The sequence below is a fragment of the Rattus rattus genome, chromosome 3 (genome assembly GCF_011064425.1).
Source record: "Rattus rattus isolate New Zealand chromosome 3, Rrattus_CSIRO_v1, whole genome shotgun sequence".
In the NCBI taxonomy this organism is placed as follows: domain Eukaryota; kingdom Metazoa; phylum Chordata; class Mammalia; order Rodentia; family Muridae; genus Rattus; species Rattus rattus.
The window spans coordinates 77743238-77764182 of NC_046156.1; the positions used below are offsets into that span (position 1 = coordinate 77743238).

A 20945-nucleotide genomic window follows, 5' to 3' on the forward strand; every position below is an offset into this window, starting at 1 on the left:
GCACCTTGAAAAATAGCTTAGCCACTAAGTCATTTATGTCAGCCATTTAAAAATTATGTTTTGAGCTGGTAGCATCTGACTGAGGTACATAAGCAAACTTGAACTCATTAAGAAGCTCATAGTGATTGTTTCCCCTACCTCACTCTATCTAGTGGGTGAGATTCTACAACATGGCCACATTTTTGATGGTTTTTCATTAGTAAGCCAATAGAAATTATTAATAAAAGCCCATGAGAAAACATTCCTGTGTGTTGTAAATACTCGTGACATTCATCATGTTCTTAATTCAGCATATGTACTCATCTTCAAACTCACTAAGTTGTACATGCTAAACATTGCAGCATATTATATATCAATCTATAAAGACATTTAATGTTTTAAGTTGAACCACTCATGCTGAAGCAGGAAATGATGGTTTAATATTTGACAACCAGGTTTCTTCCAGTGTCCAAAATATACTCTGAGTTATTTCAGTAAGGTTGTGGTTCACATTTTGAAATTTCAACCTCATAATAGAAAAAGTTCTATTATGTTAGAAAGAATGAAGTGACCAATAACAAATCAGAAGTCTTCAAATGTGGCCACACTTATTTCTTTGTAATAAGAGTGTTTAATAGAAATACTTCATTATCTCTGTTTTGGTAAAGACTCTAAAAGAGTGATTACAGTATGTTTCAAGCTTATTTGGAAAGATCATAGCCAGGTTTCAGTGTAAGAATAAACCAGGGGTCAAAGTAGTTCTGTTCTTTTAAAAGACACAGGGGATATCTAGCAAATTGCATTATATTTAAGGAGAGATAGTATCTTTATTTTATGTATAATACAGATGCAAATATAGATGAAAAGACTTTTAAAATGTATTTCTTTTTTATTTCATTTCTCCTAATGATATGACTAGCTTCTATTTCCTTGCCTTAAGGAATATGTGGATGTCTGGGAATAGTTCCCAGAAATGTTAATATTACTTTATTTTCATTCTTTCAAAGCTACTAAAACACAGCTGGGAAATTAAATGCAAATGCAAACATTTTCCTTAGCAAAATTCTTTCTTCTTTAGCAAAAACCTCTTACATCTATTTGTTTTAATGATAAATCCTATTCAACATTTGTCATTAACTTTAATGAATTCACAACATGGATTTGATTCAAAGTGAATAGATGGGTCGTCTAAATCTTTTCAAAATGCTGATTCAAAGGCTGTTTTAGACATAGAAATCTGAGTTACAAATAACACATACTCTGCAGATGAATTGCCTTTGATGTTCAACTCATGCTTACTTTATTTCCTTCTTTTATTCAAAGGGATGTTCCTTGACTGTTTGTCTCTAGCACCTTAAATATTCTGATGTATGCAAATTGCAATGATCTATATCCTTATAATGACACTGCTGATCCATCTATATGCAGAATTAACCCTGTGGCACTTAGAGAGCAATTTCCTCCATCTAGAGTTCTAGACAATTTCCATTTTAATCCTTCTCACAGCTTTTATTCCCTTAAATAGATTGAATTACACTCTTAGCCAAACTATTTTTGAAATGGCATTTCTCATCATGCATGATTGATTACTTATTAAAATAAGATAAGCTTAATGTCACTGGATAGATGTCATGGAGGTATGTTAATCCTTTTGGGCCACTATTCTACCTTGGAAGTTTTTGAACCTTTACTAGATACTGTTAAAAGATGATTTTATTAAATATAGTAAGAATTTCATGTAGCCTTTTAAAATGAAATCTGTGCATTTGCAAGAACAAACATCATCCCTTCTTAGAAAGAATATAATTTGTGGGAACAGAACCCATCAATGTCCAGCTATCCTATAACCAAGCCAGAAAACACATTTCTTAATGAGAATCTATGTTCATATTTACTGTGCTTATTTTAATGTATTTTTGTTGTTCAATTTGCAATGAAATAAAAGAATGCATTACTATAAGAAGCTACTTGACATTGTATACATATATTTAATAACTTCTCTTAGCATTAAACAAATTATGAAGGTAAAATATCTAAATAAAAGTCTGCAATAATAAGTATTTTATTTGGAAAGTTAATATATTTTCCACTACTAATACTGCTTACTGAGTTTGAGTAAAATACCCACAGTGTATCATATAGGCTAGAAAAATAAACAATCAGCTATTTTCTCAGGACTCTTCTCTCTGATATTAAGCATTTATAACAAAGAGCTTTGAGATCATGTAAAGTCCATTGGATGGTGTGGATATTGTGACTTTATTTGCTACCTTTTATTTTTAATATTGCTCTATAATATGCACAAAAGGAGGCTGGATGAAAAGCACTCAACAGGAAGTTAAAACCAGCTTTCAGATCTCCAGGACTAACATAAATGCTGGGTGAATATAGTGACTTATCTATAATTGCAGAATGTGGAAAGCTAAGAAAGAGGTGATACTGCAAAAATTCTGCATTACCCTATATAGATGTTGGGACTCCATGTAAAAGCAAACATGTACAAATGTATACATGTGTGTGCCGTAAAACTGAGAATGCAATCTCACTCTATCTGTCTCTGTCTGTCTCTGTCTCTGTCTCTCTGTCTCTTCCTCTCATTCTGACTCTCTCTCTCTTATTATTCTCTCTTTCAGTCCTGGACTGTTCACCTGTCATACTCTGCAATTCAATCTCTAGTACTAATAAAAATCTCTAGTAATATGTTATATACATAACTAATCCCAATAGTTAGAAGACTGAGGCAGGAGAATCAGGAACTGAAAAATGTTATATGCTACACATGTTAGATGGTTACAATCCAGTCTCATCCAAATGTGATCTTGCTTCAACAAACAAATATATATTTTAAAGTAAATTAGAAAGTAGGAATACAAGGAAATGGATATTGAATTTGCATTACATCTTCTCTCAATAAGAAATGAGAAATAAGTAAACTAGATTAAGCACAGAAACCAACTGGTAGGCATCATATTGCATATAATATTGAAATACATAGGTGAATACTATATACACCTATGAAAATGAAAATTCTTACTAGCTATTAGTCCAACAACTAGATGAACTTCTCTCTAAAAAAGTAGAGGTTGTCAAAATATAAACAATGGAAAAATTAAATTACCACTAGCTATAGTAAGAAACATAACTAGAAAAGGTTTCCAGGAAAAGCAAGCATAAATTTGGAAGTAATTTCACAAAAAAAGGAAAATATGAAGTGCTCAGTAAAATTTCAATAAGTTGTTATGAAAAATAAAAAGAAGTGCTGTTGAAAGGTTAAGAATTTGAAATGGTGCTTTCTGTCCACTTGAGATTTCTCAGTTCAGAATTTTTTGTTTAGTTCTGTACTCCATTTTAATAGGGTTATTTGGTTCTCTACTGGCTAACTTCTTGAGTTCTTTGTATGTATTGGATATTAGCCTTCTATCAGATGTAGGATTGTTAAAGATCTTTTGCCTAATCTGTGGGTTGCCATTTTTGTCCTATTGACATTGTCCTTTTCCTTACCGAAGCTTTTGATTTTATAAGATCCTATTTGTCTATATTTGATCTTAAAGCCTGGGTCATTGATGTTCTGTTCAGGAAATTTTCCCCTATGTCCATGTGTTTGAGGCTTTCCCCCAATTTCTCTTCTAATAGATTCAGTGTATCTGGTTTTATGTGGAAGTTTTTGATCCACTCGGACTTGAGCTTTGTACAGGAGCTAAGAATGGGTCAATTTGCATTCTTCTACCTGCTGATTTACTACTTAAGCCAGCACCATTTGTGGAATATGCTGTCTGTTTTCAACTGGACGGTTTTAGGTTTTTTGTTTTTTTTGTTTTTTTTTTTTGTTTTTTTTATGTCACACATCAAGTGAACATAGGTATGTGGGTTAATTTCTGGGCTTTTAATTCTATTCCATTTATCTATCTGTCTCTGTACCAGTAACGTGGTTTTTATCACTATATCTCTGTAGTAGAACTTGAGGTCAGGGATGGTTATTTCCCTAAGAAGTTCTCTTATTGTTGAGAAATGTTTTTGCTATTCTGTGTTTTTTTTTGTTTTGTTTTGTTTTGTTTTGGTGTTGTTGTTGTTCCAAATGAATGTGAGAATTGCTTTCTCTTTCTGTGAAAAATTGAGTTGGCCTAGAAGCACCTAAGAAATGTTCAAAATTCTTAGTCATCAGAGAAATGCAAATCAAAGCAATCCTGAGATTCCATCTCACATCAGTCAGAATGACTAAAATAAAAACTCAGGTGACAGCAAATGTGGTCAAGGATGTGGAGAAAGAGGAACACTCCCCAATTGCTGCTGGCAGTGCAATCTGGTACAACCAATCTGGCAATCAGTCTGTTGGTTCTTCAGAAAATTGGGCATATTACAGCATAAGAATGCAGCTATACCACTACTGGGCAAATACCCAAAAGATGTGCAATATATAATAAGGACACATGCTCTACTATGTTCATAGCAGTCTTACTTATAATATCCAGAAGCTGGAAACAACCCTAATATCCCTCAACAAAGAAATGGATACAGAAAATGTGGTACATTTGCACAATGCAGTACTACACAACTATTAAAAACAATGACTTCCTGAAATTTGAAGGCAAGTAGATAGAACTGGAGAATATCACCCACAGCGAGGTAACCCAGTCATAAAGAACACACGTGGCATGTACTCACTGATAAGTGCATATTAGGAAAGAAGCTTGGAACATTCACGATACAACATACTGACCACATGAAGCTCAAGAAAGAAGACCAAATTGTGGATGATTCAGTTCTACTTAGAAGGGGGAACAAAATAATCACGGGAGGGAGGTATAAGTTGGGAGGAACTTCGGAGGATTAGAGGATGGGGAGTTGAAAGGGAGGGACAGTTTCAGATGTAGGAGGAGACAGGAGATTACAGAGGGACAAGAAATTGAACAGAGGTGTGCAGCAATGGGATATGGGGAACGAGTTAGCCAACAGAAAGCCCCAAACTTCAGAAAATCGAAAGGCTCCCAGGACTTAACTGGAATGACATTAGCTGAAATACCAAACAAAGGGGAAAGAGAACCTGGAGGGGCTATATGGAGATGTTAGGCATGGCTCCTTGTAGAGGGATGGAGCCATACACCCTTCTCAAAAATTTTAACCCAGAATTGCACCTGTCTAAAGGAGATATAAGGACAGTGTACAGCAGAGAATGAAGGAAAAGGCCATCCAGAGACTGCTCCACCTGGGAATTCATCCCATATGCAGACACGAAACTAAGTCACTATTACTGAAGCCAAGAAGTGCTTGTTGACAAGAGCCTGATGTGGATGTCTCCTGAGATGCTCGTCCAGAGCCTTACTAATACAGATAAAGATGGTTGCACCTAACCATCAGAAGATGGGGAAGGACTGAAAGAGCTGAAGGGGTTTGCAACTCCACAGGAAGAACAATAATATCAACCAACCAGATATCCCGGAGCTCCCAGGGTCTAAATCACCAACCAATGAATACACATGGAGGGACCCATGGCTCCACCCACATATATAGCAGAGGATGGCCTTATCTGGCATCAATGAGAAGGGAGGCTCTTGGTCCTGTGAAGGCTTGATTCCCCAGCATGGAGGAGTGCTAGAGTGGTGAGGTGGGTGGGTGTGAGGGAAGCACCTGCCTGGAAGCAGGCGTTTGATATGAGGTTTGCTGATGGGAAACCAGGAAGGGGGATAACATTTGAAATGTAAATAAATAAAATAACTAATAAAAATTAATAAAAGAATTTGAAACGGGAGTAAAATTATATAAGTTTAATTCAAATATTTTGTAGAAAAAAATCAGAGAAAAAATAGTATTAGCTTAATTACAAACATATTAACCATAATAAGAACACTTGGTGGCAGTGATAAGTCCCATCCATGGAACTTTGCTTAGACACATTCTAGAAGAATGAGATGAATCAAATGTAAATTTTCAGTGATTTGGGTAAATAAATTTTGCCTTAGAATATAGTAGGGGTCTTAGAGCTAATAATTATTTTGAAACATCTTGATTTTACTGTTAATATAAAAGGTGATAGAAATTTACATGTTGTCAGTTCATATTAGCTCATCCACTTCTAAGATAACTCTTTAACATAGGTGGCCTCTGGATGAGTGTCTCCAGTAGATAGACTTTGATTTTGCAACTTTTCATTCCCAGTATTTTTCATTTTGAATTGTTAATTATTGACTATTGTTTATGTGGTTCCTGGTTTTAGAAATAAGTATAAAAAGACAATTTCAGTTTGAATTTTTTATTATAATTTGAAAAATAAGTACTAGAAAAATTAATATACTTTAGTCTATATATTCAAGAATAGTTAATATTCAAAGTTAGCTAAAAGAGAGCAGAGCACTTAAAGAATAGATTATATCACATAATTAATTTATGAATATTGTGTTGAAAAATCATTTTATTTATAAAATTCAGTGCACAAATGCTTTTATATGACCTGTTACTATGTATAAGAAAATAATTTTAAAAATTCATTAACTCAAAAATTTCAGAATGTTCTTTAGTGAAATTGTAAGAGATAAAATTCATCATTTGGACAAAATACTGAGTAAATACTATTGTCATTTAGTGATTTGATGATAATGAAGAAAATAAAACAAATGTACTCAATAAATTATCTGAAATCTACCTATTTTATAAAATAATGACATTAATACTGAATCAATAATGGAAGAGATTTTAACTCTGTCAACATCAGATTATGATTACTTAAAATCACTATTAATAAAAATTGAAATGTACAATAATTTCATTTTCAGAAATAATGTTGTTTGAGCATAAGTATCTAGCCAGATTAACCTTACATAACAACTTACCTGAACCCTGACACTTTCACTGTGTAAGATATTAGTTACCAAAACCACAGTGCTCTAGAAACATGTGAACACAACATGCATGCACACACATACACACAGAGCAGAGGAGAGATGAATGGAAGAGATGGAGGGAGGGATAGAGGCAGAGAGAGCAAGTAAGAATTACAGCTTAATGTTTCTATTCTTATTTATATTGAGTGCAAATTATCTGAGTTTCTGCATGTGTAAGCAGACACAGCCTGTGCCTTGAAAGAAAATGAATTAATAAATAAATGAAGGGAAACAACTTTTCAAATTCTATTTGCCTCACTCATTTTTCTGATTCAAAAGCCTAATGAGTATCTTCAGAACTCTCTTAACATTTATGAAAGTATGGCCACTTTCAATCTGTGGTCTTGATTCTGTATTTTAACTAGAATCCTCTGTAATATTGGCTATAATAGGAAATTAACTATTTAATGGTGTTAAAATGTGATTTTAGTGGTTTAAATCCCTCCTCACTCTTGTTTAATCTAGGGTCTTAATCTTATAATCACATTAAAGAACATATAAAGAATGGCTATGAATGAAAACAAAGTAGGTTTCTTTTTGTAAAGTGACTTATTTTTACAAACTTGAAAAGGGAAGGAGAGAAATTTGTGTTCATGGAAAGGAACGTGAGTCTTAAGACAATATCTTAACAACAACAAAACATACAGTTTAACAGGTCTTGAGCAAAAGGCTATGAGGACGTGAAGTGCTAAAGGCAGAAAAGAGGAAACAGTGATCCTCACAAGGTTCACAGAAAGTCAGTTCAATGCCCAAAATATTAGAAATCTATTGAGAAAGTTTCATCAGGAGAGAAGCACAGTGTTGAAGTTAAGACATCACTGTATCTGCAGCTTAGAAAACAGAACCTAAGCTGGGATTTCTATAAATAATACAATGAGTTATGAGTCTTTTCTCCTCTAAGAAGTACAAGGTATGAGAATATATCTTTTTCATTGGATATTTTATTTATTTACATTTGAAACCTTTCCCAGTTTCTCCTCTGTAAACCACCGATCCCATACCCCTCCCCTGCTTCTAAGAGGGTGCTCCCCTATCCACACAGCACTCCCACCTCACTGCCCTGGCATTCCTCTACACTGGGTCATCAAGTCTTCACAGGAACAAGGGTCTCTCCTCCCAGATAAGGCAATCTTCTACTACATATGCAGGGGAAGCCTTGGGTCCCTTTATGTGTACTCTTTGGAAAGGCTCTGCCAGAGCCTGACAAATACAGATGTGGATGCTTACAGCCAACCATTGGACTGAGCACAGGGCCCGCAATGGAGTAGTTAGGGAAAGGACTAAACGAGCTGCAGGACTTTGCAATCCCATAAGAAGAATAATATTATCAACCAACCAGAACCCCCAGAAAATATATAAATCTTAATCAGGTAGTAAAGTTGTGAATAGAAAAATGAGTTCTTAAGAAGGACATTCAATTATGTAGATTTTTTTTATCTCAACTATAGGAAATTATCTGTAGAAGGCAAAGTCAATGAGAACCACATCGATGGATAATAATGTTGATTAGTTGAATTATTTTTGTTACCATGCCTACAGAACCTTTCAAAGGAATATCTATATTATATAATCATAACATTTATTTGCGCATTGTCTGAGCTCAATTTCAGATGGCAAAGGAGCAATTTCCAACATCTTATATATAAGGTTCAGTACTCTATACCCCCTGATGCTTTCCTACAGAACCACATAATAAAGTTAATTTTAGACTGAAATTTTTAAATAAGAAATATTTTAAAAGTAGAATGATGCAGGTGTTCAGTGGTCTGTGATGTCCTTTCAAATGTCATATGGGCATATAAAACGGTTTTTAGAACTCTAACAATGTAATGTAATGTAAACAGTGTAATGTGAGGTTGGTATGATGTTACCTTCAGTTAATATTGCTATACTGTGATCATGTATAACTAACTGTCTTTTGTTGATTTCTGGTAGGTCACCTGATAATATATTAAAATAAACCTCATAAATCAGTCATAAGAATATCATGAAACATTCACGACATTCAGAAGCTTCTCTTCAAAAGCGCACCCATCCACACTGTGTGTGTGTGTGTGTGTGTGTGTGTGTGTGTGTGTGTGTGTGTGTGTGTGTGTGTGTGTGTATTCACCTCTCCACTTGGAGAATAGCACAGCAGTGCTTCCCTTGGCTTTGTTACATTTAAATAAGCCTGAGCCATTTCTCTTCCTCCCTTGTCCACCCACCAAGGACAGAAAACATACTTAGTTTCTAGTTTAGTCTATCATATCTACTTTTACTCCCCATCCCCCAACAGTACTGAGAAGACATTTTAGTGTCCTCTCCTCATCAGTTGTTCTGTAATAGGGTGAAAGGCAGGAACAGAAAGAAGGGAATTATTTTTGCCCTGCTGAGCATGTGAGGATTGAAGCTTCCTGAGTTTTAAGCACATGGTTGTGAATAACTCTGCCCTTATATCTGATCTTTCCAGGCGAGCAATCATATAAAATGAAGCAATTACTATTTCATCATGTCCGGTGATAAATGATTTCTACCTTTAAAAATCTACTTTCAGTGATCTAAAAACTTGTAAGAAATAACAGGTAGGTATTTTTGGCAAAGTAAAATCTGAAATACAAAAATCTATTAAAACGTATCACTTACAGCTTTGGGGAAATGCCAATAAAATTTTGTCTATTTATGAATATTCCTTTATGCCCACAATCATTTATGATGAATGATAAAGAGTGCAGTCACAGCAGATTGAAATTGAATCCCAAGTTATTTCAGGAATAAACTGATAGTAAAGAGGTGCACAAGAGCATAGGCTGCTCTTGTGCACCACACAAATTACGCAGGAAGTAAATGAACCTCCAGTAGCACATAAGCCAGCACGAACCATTCATTCCCTATCACAATATATAAAGCTGCAGCCATGATTTTCCTGTGTGGGTTTGTGAGACCCTACACATGATTTCAAGCTACAATATCAGATCAGCATTTAGAAAAATGTGCGGATGTATTTTATTTCATTTTCAAAATAATTAACATAATCTTTTACGCCAACTCTGAGGTTTCAGTATTGGTGTATGTAAAATTGTGTTTCATAATCTGAATCATTCCCTGGGAGCTTTCCTGTGATAGGAAACTGATGTTCTTTTTAGAAAAAGGAAAGGTCCATTACTGTGTTGTAAACTTTGGCTCTAGAATATGGTATCAAAGGGATTATAAATGAGTATTATTTTTAGAACTTCAAGATAAATAGGATTCTTTTTAACTCACAAATGTGTGAAATCGAGAATACTATTAAATACCTGTATCGCAGAAGGGCATATGTGTGACTCTTTTGCTTCTGATAAAACACAGCTGCTAATATTGATAGGGATTGTATCCAAAATGACTGAAAACACAGACTAAGAAGACAGCTTCATCACACATTAAAATCTTTTACTGGTGCTGTTTTCTCCAACTGCAAATATGATATTAATTTAATATTCGTCGACTGCACTGTAGGATAACAAAAATATTTAAAGCAATGGTGCTTATAGCACCTCTGCCTATTGCTTAAACACTCATAACAAGTGTAAAAATATGTAATTTTACTTTTCAGTAGCATGACAATGTATCTAAAGAGTTAGAAGAAAGACTAGAACATCTAATAAGATTTAACAAAAACATTATGTGTAGCAGTAAATAAGAAAAAAATAGTAAAATGTGACCAGGCACCTTGCTATGCTAAGTCCAGTTACTCTGTCTCATGCAGTCTCTCCACTCCATGGCTAGCCCCTTGTTAGCACCAGCTACTTTCTGGCCCCAAGGGCACCCGCCCTCTTGAAACTCTCTGCTGTGAGCTCTGTTCACAATCCCAGCATCCACCTCTCTGTGGTTAGTCACAACTTCCAGTAACCTGTTAAAATCAAAACTCTAGAAGCTTGTAATTTATTAATTAGATTTATATTAGTAAATTCTCATTCTACAAAACATCTACACAATAAATTCAGAGCCAATTAATATTGATATAAACTGACCACCTAGATAAGACAAATTCCCTATAATTATCCATCCCTTCTATGATTTTCATAGCTACCGATGGTTATTTAAAGCCACACGAAAGTGGGGCATTCTTCTCCTCCTCAATCTTCATTTCAACTTCTACTTTCTCACTTCTCCCACCTTACATAAACTCTGCCCCTGTCTTTTTTTTTCACTGCCCAATCACAGGTCTTGCATTACCCTGTGCCTGTCCTCATCTGCATATAGACATCAATCCATAGTCATGTATATAGAAAATATGTCTATAATTATACTGAATACAGTCATAAAATAAACTTAATTTTGGGATAAAATGTTAATATATTCTAGTAATGATGGAACTATGAGAAAGATATTTTTTTAAACAAAAATAATTCTAGTAAATTAATTTCACCAAATATAACGTTACATATGTATATATATATATATATATATATGGTGTACACCACTATTACTAGTTTACATCTTCAGTGTTTTTACTTAGCATAATTTGATATTATTTCAATCTACGTTTTTCATCAGTAAGAGAAAAATTAAAATTTAGAACGACAAATAGTTAATTTATTTTTGCCTCAGTAGTGTAAGTACATCATAAAGGATTGGTAAGAAATCATTTTATTGTGGCCATTTGTAAATTTTTTTTCACTATGGTAGTCATAAAAGTTTTGGTTTAATAAATTGCTCTATAACATGTTTTATAAAGCAAAAATTATGACTGGCTTATTTAAATGTCTCTACAAGTTAGAGAAAAAACTTGTTGAAAGGATGAAATTTCATGTATATTTGACATAATTTTCTGGAAATATTAGTATCAATATAAAGCTTACATTATGCTATATATAACTGAAATGTGCTGAACTCCATATTCAGATAACTAGAATTTTCCTAGTGTATTGCAGCACAAACTGTGATTATGTTTCACAACTACCTGTTGTTTAATTTACAAATAACTAAAAGAGAAGATCAAGGGATCTGAAGACAAAGGGATGATACAGAGAGGGAAATATTAGCCACTCTGATGTGATCAGAAAATATCACCAACAATATCACCAATTGAGGTATTATATTTTTTCTGTATACACAAATAATCACTACTTCTCATTTTTTATATATTCCAGGAGAGTAAAAGGTCAACTACTAATATTTGAGGAGTACACACTATATAAATGTACTAACTTACTATACCCTACATGATGCCATTAAAATATACTTTTAAGTGCTAAGGTATTGATGCCAAGCTGCAGCATCTGTTAGTGCCCCCAGAAGAACCACTTCAGGAAAAGCCCCAGCTGTCACCATCTAATGCAGGAAAAAAAGGCTGTTGAGGAAATGGAAGCATAATTCTATGGCATAGTTTTAACCAACTTACAAATCCCTTGCCTTTGTGAAGGAAGCTCTAGCCATACAAAGTTTTAGAATGTACAAAAGGTAACACAGGCTGCAGTTGAGGAGCTTCAGAGAAAATGCTGTCAAGAGCATGGATCTACAAGAGCCAAAATAACAATGATTTTTCAGAAATAATATAAAAACTGAATATATAGCTTAGAGAAGCACAGTCCAGAATATTATACTGCAATTGGTAAGAAGAAATTTTAGTTTCATGATATTTTTATGATTGACAGGATACATGACACTGTATAGATTAAGAGTGATTGATCAATTCACAAATGAATTTTTATTTCAACTTTAATTCGAGTCAGACTGGTGCCTTCTTGTGTCAATATTTGTACAATACAAGGATCCAAAATGGTAAGAATTAAATATGAATATTAACCTTAAATAAAAGAGAAACTGAGCAGAGACTGCCTCAAATGGGGATACATCCCATATGCAGCCACAAAACCCAGTCACTACTGCTGATGGCAAGAAGTGCTTGCTTACAGGATCCTGAGAGGCTCTGTCAGAGCCTTATAGATACAGGTACAGATGTTTGCATCAGACTGTGCACTGGGACCCCAATGGAGATGATAGGGGAAGAAATGAAGGAGCTGAAGGGGTTTGCAACCCCATAAGAAGAACAACAATATCAACCAATAAAGATCCCCCAGAGCTCCCAGGGACTAAACCACAAACCAAAGAGTACACATGCAGAGCATGACTGTATCTGGCATCAATGAGAAGGGAGGCCCTTTGTCCTCTGAAAAGTTGATGTCCCAGTATAGGGGAAAGCTAGGACAGTGAGACAAGAGTGAGCTGCTGGGTAGGTTGGGTAGCAACCTAATAGAAGCAGGGGTGAGGAGGTGTGATAAGGAGTTTGTGGAGGGAAAACCTGCAAGGGGGCTAACATTTGAAATGTAAATAAATAAATTAACCAATAAAAATTTTAAAAATGTGTAAATAAATCTGCAGAGGCAAAACATCTAAAACAGGTTTTATAAATCATCTTGAAATGTAAAAGTATAGGGCAATGTGCTAGATGAAGCCATTTTAAAGCAGAGAGAACCTAACATATTCATTCACTTTTAAATCATACTTTACAACAGTATTCCCTCACTTAGGTTCTTTATAGTAATATTTGCTTTGTAATATATATCAGCTTTTTATATTGTTTCTAAAAAAAAAATCATTGTTCTTTTGGCTTTTGTAGACCCATGTTCTTAATACCAATGTAGAAAGAAAAATTTTTCTACAAAGTGAGAAAACCTTTGCATGTGTGAACCATTCTGTTCATCTAAGTTTCAAAGAATTCAGAGATTGAGAGTAATAGAGAAACCGTCAGACATATGAGAGACACAGAGACACAGAACACAGAGACACAGACAGACAGACACACACACAGACACCCCCCCACACACACACACACACAGAGAGAGAGAGAGAGAGAGAGAGAGAGAGAGAGAGAGAGAGAGAGAGAGAGAGAGAGAGAGAAACATAGAAAGTCAGACAGAGGTTGCCATATTCCTAAAATAGGATGAAAGTAAAATTATATATATAATTTGTCCATATATAAATCTTTTATGGATGTTTCATAAGGTTCTTCACCAGATAATAATTTGGTAATATAGATAATAATTAGGCAATACCAGATAATACACTGTTTGTTTGTTTGTTTGTTTCATATAATAATTTATACTGTACTTCATAAATCAGAAAATTCACACAAAGTAAAGGCATAATAAGGACTATTTAATACTTAGAACAAGAAGGAGGAAGAGGAGGAGGAAGAGGTGAAGGAGAAGGAGGAGGAGAAGGAGAAGGAGGAGAAGAAGAAAGAAGAAGAAGAAGAAGAAGAAGAAGAAGAAGGAGGAGGAGGAGGAGGAGGAGGAGGAGGAGGAGGAGGAGGAGGAGGAGGAGGAGGAGGAGGAGGAGGAGGAGGAGGAGGAGGAAGAAGAAGGACTTTAAAGTTATATACAAAATTTAGCTGTCTGGAAGTTGTCTGAATCTATCCATTCCCAATACAATTCTTTTAGGAGGAGATTCTCTGGTGAGCTTTACTATTTTCACCCTGTTTCTTTAGTCAACCTGTTATTCACTTTTGCTTCTACCACTGAATCGTTGCTGAAAATTTTAGGGCCAATGTTATTAGTGACTTCTTGGCTGGCAAATGCAGTGGCTGACAAAAGGAGACATTCGTGCCTCCGGCTTAACCTTAGAAAATGTTGGTCAATTTCTTATTAAATTTTAATATTTTGTTTCAATTCTTCAATATGCTTCTTCATTTTAAATTCCTGCTGAGAATTTATTGTGGCCTCTCCTCCCTGTTCTGAAGCTTCTATTTCTTAGTTTTGCTCTTAACTTGATATAATATAGAAAAATCATTAAAGAGCTTTAATTTGGAATTTTCAAGACCAAGTGAACTTTTGAGTATGTGTTGTGGGGATTGTCTTGATAATTAATTATATTGGAAGACTCATATCACTTTAAGTAGCATCATTCCCTAATCAGAGTTTCTTAGACTATATAGGTATAAAATAATCTAGCCTTACTGTATTCACTCTGAACTCATTCTGTCTCTGCCCTGGACTGTGGATATGATGCTTTAAGGTCCTATCTCGACTTGCTTGCACTAATGTACTATGACCTGGACTTTTAAATGAAATAAACCTCTTCATCCTCGATATTACTTTAACACAATGCATAAGTCACAGGGACAGAAATGAGGTAAAGCAAACTAAACTCTCAAGGACTGCTAACTGCAGATATGTCCATAAGGAATTCAATAATATTTATGCAACCATAAATGAGAATATTATAGTAAAAGTGTCTTTATAAAAACGGACACTATATATCTTTTCCATCTGTATGGACATACTAAAACTACAACCATTCATGGGCATGACAGGAATACAGCAAGTGAGAAACACTGAATTATCTAAACACCTTTCCAACAAAGTTTCAGATTTAAAAACTAATATAAGAAATAAGAACAATTGATCTGTGTAGCATTTTGCAGAAGATCCTTAAGGAAGGTCCCCTTACTTTTATTCAATGATCATTTCTTCTTTACATACTCACTGAGAAACACAAGTGATATAGTTTCTATTGGAGGACTCCAGATCTGTTTTTCTGGCTTGGGTTCCTCATAAGGGATGCATTATTCTTTCCTTTTTCTTTTTAAATTCCAGATTTTATGTCCCTCCTGGTCCACCCTCTGACTGTTCCACATCCCATCCATCTCCCTGTACCCTCGTCTCCACGAGGATGTCCCTACCCTCCAACCCCTACCCCACCGGACCTTAGAACTCCCTATGAGGATGTCTCTACCCTCCAACCCCTACCCCACTGGACCTTAGAACTCCCTAGGGCCTCTAGTCTCTTTAGTGTTAGGTGCATCTTCTCTGACTGAACCCAGACATAGCAGTCCTCTGCTGTATTTGTGTTGGGGGCCTCATATAAGCTGATGTATGCTGTCTGGTTGGTGGTCAGTGTCTGAGAGCTCTAGGGGGTCTAGATTAATTGAAACTGCTGATCCTTCTACAGGATTGCTCTCTTCCTCGGCTTCTTTCAGCCTTTCCCTATTTTTAAGTTAGATGTTTCTCTTTGAATATGCCATATATTTAATTTTAATCTTAATCTGTTCTGAAACATGCTTGTCATTCTTTGTTCCCCTACTCAATGAATAACATCACTATTCCAAAGCTAGACATCTGACATTACGCTTCAATCTCACACTCCTGGAGTGTATAGTGAACTACCACTGAGTAATGCTGGTTAGACGTGTGAGTTATTTTCCACACCCTGCCTCTTCTGGCATATCTCGATTGCTACTTGGACCTGGTCTCATCACATTTACTTTTCAGTGAGGCTGTCTTAATTTTATTTTATTTGCTACTATTATTTTTCTTTTTTTTTATATACACACATATATTGTTTAAAGTTTCTAGTCTGCCATTTGCTTATATGTATATAAATATCGAGGAATCATAGAATGTTAGGTTCCTTCTTTCTTTCTTTCTTTCTTTTTTTTTTTTATTAACTTGAGTATTTCTTGTATACATTTCGAGTGTTATTACCTTTCCCGGTTTACTATTATTTTTCTAAAATAAAGGTCTTCCAAATTAATGCTTCAGTATATGAAAAGGTTAATATGATATCCATACTTTCTGCTGTATTTATTAAATAGTTCTGATAAGTCATCTTTTAACATATTACTCATGATTTCTTAGGAAAAGAATTTTTTCTATAGTTTCATTATGAAATCCATAATCCATTGGAAGTATTTACTATAAAAAGCAATAACACTTTGCATATAATCATGTATATTTATATAACTTTATGTAGGTATTTTATCATTTTAAATATCTAAAAATATTTATCATTTTAAAGAAGAAACATAAAAAAATATTAAATAATCATTTTAAATATGTTCATAGTTGGTATGTTCTCTATTCAAATATATATTTTTGGCACTAGGAGATTTCTTTGAATTCTTTTTTTTTACAGTTTTTATTGTATTCATCCAAATTTTGTGGTTAAAAGCCTCTGTATTAAGTATCAGCAGGTGCGTTTACAAGATCATCTAACGTAAGTGTCTGTGTGTGTGTGTCTGTGTGTGTGTGTGTGTGTATGTGTGTGTTTTTGTGTGTGTGTGCTTGTGACAGAGAGAGGGGGAGAGGGTGGGGGAAGGATTGGAAGGAGAGAGAGAAGGAGAGAGAGAGAGAGAGTTAAAGAGAGAGAGAGAGACCAAGTCAAAGCTAAATTATTTGTCAAATCCAGTATTGTAAAGTGCTGCAAGAGGCCTTTCAATGCTGAAAATCTCATTCTTTCAAAATAAAAATGTACAAAAAGCATAAATTAAATTTGCTTCTCCCCTTTTGATTATTTTGAACTAATAAACACTAGTTAATTGTGACTGGGGGTTGAATCCTATAAAATACTAAAAAATTTTTTAAATGTTTGCAACCCCATAGGAAGAACAACAATATAAATCAACCGTACACCCCAGAGCTCCCAGGGATTAAGCACCAACCAAAGAGTACACATGGAGAGAACCATAGCTTCAGCTGCATATGTAGCAGAGGATGGCATTGTTTGGCATCAATAGGAGGAGAAACCCTTTGTCCTGTGGAGGCTCTTTCCCCAGTGTTGGGGAATTTCACAATGCTAAGGTGGGAGTGGGTAGGTGGAAGGGGTAGCATCCTCATAGAAACCTGGGAGTGTGAATGGGAGAAGGTGGGGGGGACTGGGAAAAGGGATAATATTTGAAATGTAAATACATAAAATATTCAATAAAAATGCAAACAGAGACTGTATAAAATGCTCTAAAAATAAATAAAATAAATTGTCTGTATTGGTCTGATGAGGGCTTACATAAAACTGGACTATAGAAGTCTCTCAGAATTACTTAGGCCAGTAAAATGTCTTAACCAGCAAAGACATTTGTCATTTGAAAATGCAAGCTGGACAACCTGATTTATACCCTGGAAAACATGTATAGGTGTATGGTGTGAACCAGCTACACAAAGTTGACCTTTGACATCTTATATGGCTATGTACCTGAGCACCCTCCACCCAACATACACACAACATACACACAACATACTCATATATGTGAAAGTAATCATAAACCAAACTAAGTTAAAACAATTTCTAAAGACACATTGCCTTGATCACTTTTCCTTAAATTAAAGGTTTGAAGTTTTTAGGTATTACTTGGAGTATTCAAGTTAACCTTTTGCTACAGATTTAAATCATAGATGTAGAATTTTATGCAATTCACACTTAACCTTACAAATCATATTATTTCAGCTGGGGAGCACAGCATTAGTTTGCCTGAATACAGCTCAAGCTCATATCTCATTCTCAAAGAAAACTTTGGCCATAAGATGTACACATTTGGTTGGAAGTAGCCACTTTAAGGGTGCACATCATCTGACAAGTGAATTAATGTTTCTTCCAGACATGAGAGGTAACAGAATTTTGCTGTCCTTATGTCTCAAATAATGAATATGTGGACCCGTACATTATCCTTAACTCTCACCTAAGTGCAGAAACAGTACAATAATCATTAAGTTAATTGCATGTTGGGTAAATGAGTTTCATTAAATTATGTTTGTGTTACTGTCTAAGAGTAAATAAAACCACATAACTTTTCTTCTGAAAATTTGGTAGTTCCTTGGGTAAAGTAGCTTTGTGGCCAGACAATGAAGTCTTATCATGTTTGACGTTCGTTGGTTAATGATTTTTAATTGTAAAGTATCATTTATCTGAACAATGTCCTTACACATCAGCACCAAATCATGTTTGAAAACATGGTATAATTTCCCTATGAGATCGACAAACTGATATTGGAGGCAAGATTCTTATCTGCTGATGCCTTCAGGGATAATTGCAAAGAGTCCTTGTGAGCTGGTGGCAAATAATATATACTTCACACTTAGCTCTGTTTTTTCCCACTATTTAACCACTAACAAAGTACAAATATGATTACTACTCTTCAAAATGCTATATAAACTGTTTATCATCAGTTATTTACAGCTAATGCTACAGATCCTTTTACCCAGATTTATTTACTCCATGGTTTCTCCTACTCTAAAATATGGGTAAAGGTTGGGATATTAATGTATGATTTGTGAAATTAGTTACCAATGAAAAACTCACCTGTTTTAAATAGAACTTTAAATAGAACATAGTCATAGTGGACTAGCTTTCAAAATACTCTCAAATCTCAGGCTCCTGGTTTGATTACTGGTCGTTGATCTCTCCAAGTTTTAAGCCACTCAAGCAAAGTAGTTATACTGCTACAATCTTTGTAAAGACCCTCCCCACCAAAGCACAGATGACCACCTCCATCGTTGTTTTAACACGTTTTATAAACTTCTGCCTTGTTTGGGATTATAAATTAATAGATGGTACAGATTTTATGTACATATTTTTCTTAATAAATCTTCATGTTTTTTTCTTTTTGAACTCCTTGAGATCCCAAAAGAGTGTGCGATATATAAGGTGAGGATTAGTGTAAAATGCACAGTTTAAGTAACAAATTCGACATAGGTTTGATTTTATAATCAGCAGTTCTTAAACTCCATGTGATTCATCTTATTCATAGGAGCTTCTGTCATTTCTTTATTTTGGCAAGGAATATTAGCTTTGTAAAACCCTTTTAAGGGGCCAGCAACTTACTGAGGCATCTCGCCTGGCAAATTTCACTTACTCATATATGAGAACATGCAATTTGATTAAATTCTAAGATCATTTCATGCCTGATCAGAAAATGTATAGCCTCCAGCTATATTGTTTATTATTTTTGAATAAGCATATTATGTGCATGAGTATTCCATGTATGTGGCTGCTGATGCAAAAACAGAAAACAAACGAACAAAATAAACAACACCAATGGATCTCATGATGTCGGCTCACTACAGATGATGTGATCTGAACCCTTGTTCTTTGTAAAAGAATCAGGAGCTTTTAAATACTAAGTCATCTCTCTGACCTAGGAAATAATATTTTTAATTAACTTCTCAATCAATCTCCTGTAAGATTGATATATTCAAAACATGTCTTTTAAATTAAAAACATATTTTACACACATATTATATATAATATATAATTATATATGTATACATATATACATATTATATATATGCACAAAGGCTATATCTGGCTATCTGTAATCCAGCTTTCTGTCTTAAGTTTTGTTTTCATGTGCCCAGCTGAATGTGTGATATGCTTCTTTAGTGTTTTGTAAGTAGCCTCTTTTGTTTCTCTGTTTCATTGGTTTGTTTTGTTGTTTGTTTGTTTTCTTGAGCATAGATCTTGATTCTTTCATTGTTTGGTTATGGCTTTTTATTCTTTTTTTAAGTATTATATTGACTAAATCTTCATATTTTATTTTTTAGCAAAAGCACAGTTTGTAATTCTAAGGTACATTTAAAGGGTTCAAACAAATATATATTTCTTGAGTCCCTTAGCATGAATATAATGTTTTATTCCAAGGAAAGCTAAAAGTCCTTGAGTGCCATAGTTTTGGAGTGTACAGTAAACTCATCTGTTAATTCATCTTTGCTTTCATAATGAAGTTGTAAATGTCACTGAACAAGTAATTAAACTGTTTTGATGCGTGATGATGATAGGTCAGTGATTCTCCTCTAGAAGAGCCTCTAAGGCAGCATTGTAAACTGGCTCTTACACCACCGTCAATAAGACATAGGCCACCCTATGAAAGAGAGCATGACTACAGAATTGAAATGCACAATCCCCTAGCTTCATCCTTTGTGGTGTGTGTGTGTGTGTGTGTGTGTGTGTGTGTGTGTGTGTGTGTGTGTGTGTGTGTATGTATGGATGGATGTATGAATGTATGTATGTATGTACGTATGTATGTATGTATGTATATACAGTATTGTATAAAACATCAGGAAAATAAAAGAGCAAAATGAAATAAAGATTGAATCTGCACTCACGAAATGCTCTGTAGAATTCTTCAAGAGCCAGGTGCTTGTCAGCGTTGAAGTCATCATACTTGAGCAGATCATACAACGTACAGTCAGACAGGTCTTTGTTCAGTTCCTCCTGTTTAATCACCTGACAATCAATACAATGAAGTGTTTATATTTTTCTTAATGTTTCTACATAGCATAATTAATTACAGGTAACAGTCACAGAATAGATTACTTTAAAATCTCAAGACCAGTAAAGAAATGAATCAGGAATAAACATGGA

General features: G+C 34.6%; 2 protein-coding genes across 2 annotated transcripts in view; both read right to left on the bottom strand.

The window, feature by feature from the left end:
• Positions 1–20945, bottom strand: part of Fstl5 (follistatin like 5) — a 586654-nt gene that overhangs the window by 564961 nt on the left and 748 nt on the right. The window contains exon 2 of the mRNA XM_032896952.1: positions 20687–20807. Within this exon, the coding sequence (XP_032752843.1) occupies positions 20687–20807 (121 nt within the window). The remainder of the gene's footprint in view (positions 1–20686; positions 20808–20945) is intronic.
• LOC116896774 (follistatin-related protein 5-like) overlaps positions 1–20945 on the bottom strand; it is a 366973-nt gene that overhangs the window by 256135 nt on the left and 89893 nt on the right. The window lies entirely within an intron of this gene.